The following is an 8,035-nucleotide window of genomic DNA, read 5'->3' as shown; positions in this document are numbered from 1 at the left end:
CAGATGCCCCTCTCTATCGCTGTCCACCTTACTCCCTCCAGACAAGGTCTCTCCCTGAACCAAGCCCTCCTGTCTCCACCCCTGACATTTTGGGAGCTCCGGATGTGTGTGACAGTGCTCATTTGTTAAAAGTGTTCTCAGGATTGGAACTCAGATCTCCATGCTTGCATGCCAAGCACCTTCAGCTCCTAATGTAGCTGAAATGGTCTCAGAACTCGAAGCTCAGGTACCCACACTCACCTGCACAGAATCTGCCTCCTTCCTTCTCACGGTTCATGGACGCTCCTGCCCAGCACCCTGAAATCAGGAAACAGGACTCTCCCTGTGACTCCATCTTCAGGTAAAGGACATGGACTGCATGAACCCCCTAAGCACCCTCCATGCCCATGCCCTCTCCACTGATGGCCACATTCTCTCAGGCCGAGGGCACCCCCTTAAGAGCCCAGTGTCTGCTCAGCACATGACTCAGACTCAGAGTTTGGATTTGGCTGCATTTAAAATCGAATTGCTGTGTCACAGAGGAGGATCAGAACAAAAGGCTTGCTTAGGGCTGCCAAGTGCACGCTGGTCTGGCATCCTCTCCAATCCTCATCCTCGGAGCATTTGAAGTGATCAGAGGAACCCAAGCACCAGCCCATCCTGATGCTCACATGTACCCCACGAGTGGTTCCATGCTCTGCTTCCTTGGGGTGTGCAGGCACGTGGCACGCTGAGCTGGGAAGGATGAAGCAGAGCTGGCACGGGTGGTGTGCAGGATCCCGGTCCAGCGGGGAGTGCCCCGGGGAGTGCCCTGGGGAGAAGGCCTTCCCAGAGGGCTCTGCCACAGCTCTCTGAGCTCTCCCAGGGAAACAGCAGCTCCTAGATGAGAGTGGTGAAACGGCTTGTGTATGTTCATTTGGGGTGAGCGAAGACTGTATGGACGTTGGGGGATGGGAACAGATTTCCAGGTGGGTACATATCATTGGCTGGGGCTGAGGTGGTGGGGATTGTTCATTGCATGGAGAGGAATTCCAGGTGCTACCTTGAGAATTGCTGACAGACGCAGGGACATGCAGGCACGGACAGGGAGGGGGTAATCTTCCTCCTGTCCGTCTCAAGACTGAGATTTTCAGGGTTTGGACATGTCTCTACCTCACTCTAGCTCCATGCTGGTTTCCCTGTGGCACAGTCCACATGCCCCACACCCACGCTTGTCACCACGAAGCCCTGTCAGCTAGGATCACAGAGGGTCCCTGCCTCCACGTAGGATCCTATGTGCCAGGCACCCTGACTAGTCCTTGTTCTAGTCATGAATGAGACCCTGGGGCGATCCGCACAGCCCAACAGCTGAGACACCTGAAGGAGAGTGGAAGTGGGTGGTGCTCCTGAAGGCAGGTGCTTCCTGCTTCCATGCAGAAGACAGAGAGTCCGTCACTGTAGAGCCTGGCCTCCCTCAAGCCCCCTCAACCAGGGTCCCTTGGCTCACAGGCTGCTTGTCTGACCCAGTCCAGAGAGCATCACATCAGCTGTCCCTAGAAATGTGGACAAGGGAGCTCTCCGGGTGACCCTGGCCTGGGAGATGTGAGCGCTACCAGCAGGCTCATGACATCATGGCAGTGGCTGGACACCTCACAGCCTGGTTTCTGGAAGAGGCAGGATGAGCCCCCAGTCCCCTGGGAATTCACACATGGCTCACTGTACTATCTCTGGAGCACCCTTGTGGAGGGATGGGAAGAAGAGACCGAGACCACGAAAGGGGGTGAATCTGCTTCTCCATCTCTTCCCTTAGAACCTGGACCAGCTCTTCCTGCCTATCAGGGTCACAGAGCTCCCAGACATACAGACACACAGACAACTGGAATGCAGCCCCTCAGCTTCTAGTTCTTTCTTCCAAGGATGCAGGAATCCTGGACACCTGGAGCTATTCCCATCTCTGGTGTGGCCCCTCCAGAGCCTCAGCTGCTGGACCTCCACCCTCCTCACCCTGAGCCTGAACTCAGCCTCCTCCTCCTTCAGAATCCAGCCTCCCAGCCCTTCTGGTTCCACTCAGGGTCCTCAACTCAGCCAAGCCCCACAGGTTCTAACTCTGCCTTTCTTCTGGACTGACAACAGGCTGCTGTAGACAGTGTCAGGAGCTGGACCTTCAGCCTTGGTTGCCAAGGAGATGAGGAGTGTGGCTGTCAGAGTAATTCTGACACACTGTTGAGGTGCCCTGAGCAGAGCGTTGGGGAGACAGGAGTGTGCCATGTCTCCTCCAGCCAGGCCATCACTCCTGCCTCGTCCCATGCTGCCCTTCAAGGATGTTTGTCTAGCAGGCAGCCCTGTGAGATGGCATCTCCGGAGACCAGCTTTGCTTGCTGTCCCCATAATAAATGTACTCTCCACCTTACAACCAACTTCTTTACTGCTTAGGACAACAAACAAAGTCTGTGGTGGTGGATTTGCTTTCAGCCTCAGCTAACAAAGATAGCATGTCCACAGAAACAAAGATTGGCTGTCTTGTCACGTGGCTGCTTATGTGCTTAGGAGTGTTGTTTTTATTTTAGTGTTTGGTGTGTGTGTGTGTGTGTGTGTGTGTGTGTCTGTGTATGTATTTAATTTTTTTATTATTTCAGGTGTAGGGATTGAATATAAGAGTTTTCATGTGGTATGAAAGTATTATGGTACTGAGCCACACTCCGAGCCCCTCACTGGGCTATTCCAGGCTCCCTCTCCTTCCTCCATTGCTACTGATTACACTGAAAAAGTGGCTTAAGGAGGACCTAGTAGACAGGAAGGGGTACCCCTAATATGCACGTGTGAGAGACGTCCTCATTTTCCCCATATTGACCATCATGTACATTCTGGGGACACACGGGAAAAGGCTGGGCTGGGCTGGGTGAGTACAAAGTGAGGGCAGAGTGTGAGGGGAAGTAGGCTCAGACCCTGGGCGCTGTGGGCCAGGGAAGCTGGGGCCAACCCCAGTGCCCCTGGGTGGTTCTCAGGCCCTCCCCCTTCTCTGTTCCATTTCTTTCTCTCTTTACTTCTGGCCTCCCTTATCCACTTTGAATATTTTTCTCTGTCTTCCGTCTGCCCCCAGTTGGCCCCCGTATGCTTTCCCATGGTGCCCTCCTCTGCCCTTTTCCTCCTTCACCTTTGTAGGTCTCTCGTTTTGATGTGTGTGTGTGGTGTCTGTGTGTGTACTGTTGGTGTGTGTTTGTGAGTGAGTGTGCGTGTGCACGTGGAGGCCAGAAGCAGATGTCAGCTGCCGTCCCCTATTGCTCTCCAGCTTATGTTCTTTAACTTAATGTATCGCACGTATTTGTTTTTTGTGTGTGAATGTGTGAGTGTGTGTACGTGTGAGCATGCGTGCCATTGTACACACCTGGAGATCGAAAGATAGCCTGCAGGAGTCAGTACCTTCCCTCCGCCACGTGGGTCCCGGGACTGAGCTCAGAGCATGTGGCTTCACTGCAAGTGCCCCTACCCACTGAGCTTTCTCGCTGTCCTCATCTTTTTTTTTTTTTAATAACACTAATAACAATTTTCTGTGCATGAGAGTTTTGCCTGTATGTATGTATAGCTGTGCGCCATGTGTGTGCCTGGTGCCTGGAGACCCAAAAATGGGCTGGAACTGCAGTTCCAGACAGTTGCGAGCCACCCTGACTGTGCTGGGAATCAAACTCAGGGCCTCGAGGAAGAGCAATCAGGCCTCTTAACCGCTGAGCCATTGTCTCTCCAGCCGCCCCCAGCTGCTGTTTTTTGAGATAGGAGCTAAAAAGTTCAGCAGAGTTGAATGCCGGGCAGCTCCAGGGATCATCCTGCCCGTGTCCTCTGCCCGGAAACCGCAGGCATGTGCCACTCATCCTGATTTTCATGTAGGTTCTGAAGGTCCAAAGTCAGGTGCTTACACTAGAACAGCAAGAACAAACCCCCTGAGCCACCTACACAGCCCGGTAACTCTGTCTTTTCCATTCTGTGTCTGCCTTTCACCCCTCCCCTTCCAGAATGTTCTTGCTGTCTCTGCTTTTCCTGCTTCCACCTGCTCTTTCCCCATCTCTTTCTCCTCTCATCCCCCCTTTTGCCCAGATGCCCTGGCCCCTTTCTTCTCCCGTATCCCTGCTTCCTCCCTAGCGACAGCAAGGTGTGCCTGGGTCAGCACAGCCTGGATGCTAATGATGACACTGGTCAGGACGTAGCTGCCAGCCGTTCCATCCCACACCCGCTCGACATGAGCCTCCTAGAGCCCAGATTTCTCAGCCCCGACGCTGACAACAGCCACGACCTGATGCTGCTTCAGCTGCGTAAGCCAGCCATCATCACAGAGGCCGTGAGGGTGCTGAGCCTGCCCACTAAGGAGCCTGAGCTGGGGAGCCGCTGCCTGGCTTCTGGCTGGGGCATCATCAAGCCAGATAAGTGTATGCCTGGGCCAGACCCTGTAGCCTGGAGCAGGAAGTACCATTCTGGATGACAAGGCTGGGCTGCTGGGCTTCTGTGTACCCTCCATGGTCATGTGTTCTTTGCCTACAGCTGTCAGGGCAGGGGAGCTGCAGTGTGTGTGTGGGCCTCAACCTCATGCCCCATGATGTCTGCCAGATGGCCTATTTGCAGAATGTGACAGAATTCCTGCTGTGTGCTGGGCACCAGGAAGGCGGCAAAAGTACCTGCATGGTGAGCAGTGCCAACCGCTAGGACCCTGAGAAGACAGGAGTAAAGCAAACTGATTCTGGGCTGCGACATCTCCAGTCAGCATCAACTCCGATGCTTGGAACCCACAGCCCATCCGCTTCCCTAGTCTGACAAAACCTCCTCTGCTGCAGGCCTGTCCCTTCCTCCCCACGGCACGCTCTCTCACTCTCCCGCATCCAGGCTTCTCTGCCTATGAACCTTAGGTATCTCCTAGGTGTCTATGACCATCCTAGACCCTGGGCAGCCAGCAGTGAGCATAGGGCAGCCCCCGCTGCACAGAGCACCAGTATGGGGGTGGGAGTGTTGCATGGCTTTTCCTGGGGCAACTATTTCTACTCTCACAGACAAGAGAAGATGACATACTATTCCATCCACCTTGGTAAGCTCATGAGCTATCGGGGTTAGCCTCGGGACTTGAAAGCACCTGTATCACCAAAAAGCACACCCCAGCATAGGTGACGGCTCAGGAAAGTTGCCCCTCTGGGGTCCCCCGAACAACTTCGAGCAGTTTCGCTGAAGAGTCTCCCCTCCTGAGGGGCCTCCTGAGTCCCTGTGCTCACTCCAGGAAGGGAAGTTTTGATGTGGAGAACACAGCCCCACAAAGAGAGGCAGCCATGAGCAGGGAGCACAACGCAGACATGATGGGGTGAAATATCATAAGTGAAGCTGTGGGGCAGGCAGGAGGCCTGGGAGGCTGGGGAGGGTTACCTGTGGTAGGAGGGAGTTTTGTGTGCCAAGTGAGAAGAGGCAGCACCTGACACAGCTGTGGGGGTGCCCGGAGGAAAGCAGGTGCCAGGTCCCCAGGGGAGAGGGTCTGAGAGGTTTGAGGGTCAGCTGAGTGACTAGATAAGTGTCAGCAGACAGAGTGTGAACAGGGGTCAGAGCAGGCAGGAGGTCACTTTCCGAAGGGCTTCAGCTGAGCCACTTGGGACGCTTTTACCCTTGGTGTGCTGGGGTGGTGCTGAGCAGAACAGGGACCCGCTGACTCTGCTCACAAGCGCCCTCTTGTGTCTGTGAGGAGATCAGGCTGCAGGAGGGCTTGTCTCTGGCGGACTCCTGATCTTATCTTCACCTGGTCACACACACACACACACACACACACACACACACACACACACACACACCCGCCTTCCTCACAGGCTTTTGCCTCAGTCTCCTTTACTGCATGGCCTCCAGGCATCCCTTCCAATGTCAGAGCTGACCTTTCCCAGCCCCTGCCCCCAGCCCTCAGGGTCTTGGCCATGGAGTGTCTGTCTAGGAAAAGCTCATGAGGCCCTGAGATGACCCCCTCCCCCAGGAGGAGCTGTCACCTCTGTCCCCCTGCCGCTGACCCCTCCCTCTGCTCCCCTCTACCAACATGAGGACCCTGCCGTCAGGGTAGCAGCTGCACCTGTTCCCCTTCCTCCTTCCCCAGGGTCCACGCTGTGTCCCCTCTGGGAAGCTATCCTGCCTTCTTCTGGAAGGCGTGGCTGGGAGGTTGCGGTCAGTAGTCTGTTGGTGGTCAAGCGTGAGAGATGGGGCATTCCACACAGAAAGGAGGGTGCCTTCTCTCACTCTACCCTGTGCCTTCCTGCCTTAGGCTGACTCCGGAGTCCCGCTCGTCTGTGATGGGGTGTTCCAAGGTATTACATCGTGGGGTGGTGACCCCTGTGCCTGGCCCAGCCGGCCTAGCCTATTCACCAAGGTGACATTATATACGAATTGGATCAAAGTCACCATGAAGGACAACCTGTGAGGTCCCTGTGGCCTCCCTAGTAAACTGACAGTCATCATTTCCTGTTCTGTACTATCCCCCTTTTCTAGGCTCTAGGCACATGAGGACCCAGGGCTCAGATGACACAACCCAAAACCTATGAGTCTCCCAACTCCGGTGCCGGGTATGGAGTCAGGACCTCAGCAGGAAGGATGGAGCTGAGACATGTGGGAACCAGCAGGTCTGAGAGCATAGCAGATGTAGAAACTGCTCAGGCGGGAGTAGGTGGTGGCCCTGGCATGTTTGTGTTGCAGAGACGGAGGAAGGGGGTCACCCAGGAGACAGGACAGAGGCACGTGATGACAACTCCAGGGAGCCCTGAGCAAGATCCGAGACCCATGCGACTGGGTACATAGTGAGGCTGAAACGTCACCCTCATTATTCCTGGAGGCACCAGTATTGCCTAAGAACATTCTGAGGAGAAAAAGGAGGTCACTCCATGTTACAGGGCCAGGGCAAGGGAGGGGGACCACAGAGTGGGGAAGCTCATTCACTTTGTGGGTGTTGGTGACCACAAACCACAATTAACATAGAATTCTCAGTCACAGACAATGTGGAGCTAAGGTGAAGACCATGACAGGGAGCTGATAGAGATCCAGAGACAAGTGCCCAGGTAGACTGTGGAGCAAAACCCTACCACCACCTACTGCCCAATGGCTCCAATGGACATGTCCAGAATGTTGCTCTCCGCAGTTGCTGGCCAATCCTGGTGTGCAGGGCACTCACTGGGCTCCGTACTCAAAGGGGTCACATGACTGATATGCTCTCCATCTCTGGTGTCTGCAGGACATAGCCCTGGACCCCAGATACCCAAATCCGGGTTCATGCCTACAGTCATACTGTCAGCACAAACTGCCACTGTGATGTCCAAGGCTCCCATGGACTGAGACCTCTGAGGCAGGGAAGTCTGAGAAATCCAACACTGTCTCCAGGAGGGACGCAAGTTAGCGTCCTCTCATGGCTGAATGCCCAGGCCTGCTGGGGAATCTTCTGCTGTTCAGGGGGTGAAGGAAGACAGACTGAGGAAGAGGAGGAGAGGGGTGAGGAAGAAGATGGAAAATGGGGAAGAGGAGAGAGAGAAATGTGGGGAGACATAAAGGAAGGGAAGAAGAAGGGTGAGGAAAGGGGAAGAAGAGGGAAAGAAAGGAGAAGGGGTGGGAAAGAGAGAAGGGGAGTGGTGAGGAAGTCAGTAGGCCTGGTGACATCCTGTGGCAGGTCGATTGTGGAGGAGGCAGAGGAAAGCGCAGGTGTGGGGACAGACCTGCACTCACTGGGAACACACTGAGGACTCCATTGCTTTTCTTCACACCCTTCTGTAAGATGGAATCCCACCCTAGGTCCACAGGTAGAGGGACACCCGGCACTCCACGCTGCACATGGCAGAGCACAATGCCGGGGTAGAACCTGGGAGCACACAGGACTACACAGCGCAGCATGAAGATGATGAGTGCTCCAGGAGACAGGCTGCAGAGACGTGGGTTAGTGGACCCTGGTTCCCCTGGGGAGGACGGAATTGTGGTGTCGACATCTTCGAAGGCTGGCAGGATGTGAGGACCTTATGAGGTCCTGCTGGTGGTCCCACTGATGGAGAATGCAGCTAGCTTGGGAGCCTTCCACTGGGTGGGACCCAAGGTC

General features: G+C 55.0%; 1 protein-coding gene across 1 annotated transcript; it reads left to right on the top strand.

Annotated features, from left to right (window-relative positions):
- Positions 1-275: 275 nt before the first annotated feature.
- LOC129681517 (prostate-specific antigen-like) lies at positions 276-6,382 on the top strand. Its single transcript, XM_055613463.1, has 4 exons — positions 276-340; positions 4,048-4,386; positions 4,506-4,629; positions 6,227-6,382. The coding sequence occupies exons 1-4, from the start codon at positions 276-278 to the stop codon at positions 6,380-6,382; spliced, it is 684 nt and encodes a 227-aa protein (XP_055469438.1).
- Positions 6,383-8,035: the final 1,653 nt, after the last annotated feature.

This window comes from Psammomys obesus, unplaced genomic scaffold, assembly GCF_907164565.1.
Source record: "Psammomys obesus unplaced genomic scaffold, mPsaObe1.curated_primary_1811, whole genome shotgun sequence".
NCBI lineage: Eukaryota > Metazoa > Chordata > Mammalia > Rodentia > Muridae > Psammomys > Psammomys obesus.
The sequence above is the reverse complement of the archived record's forward strand: the minus strand, read 5'-3'. Positions and strand labels throughout refer to the sequence as shown.

Bases quoted from the DNA above. Each gene is read 5' to 3' on its own strand.
- LOC129681517 (XM_055613463.1), top strand. From the start codon at position 276: ATGGACGCTCCTGCCCAGCACCCTGAAATCAGGAAACAGGACTCTCCC. The intron at 4,387-4,505 runs GCCAGACCCTGT...AGGGCAGGGGAG, and splicing joins CCAGATAAGTGTATGCCTGG to CTGCAGTGTGTGTGTGGGCC. The intron at 4,630-6,226 runs GTGAGCAGTGCC...TTCCTGCCTTAG, and splicing joins GCGGCAAAAGTACCTGCATG to GCTGACTCCGGAGTCCCGCT.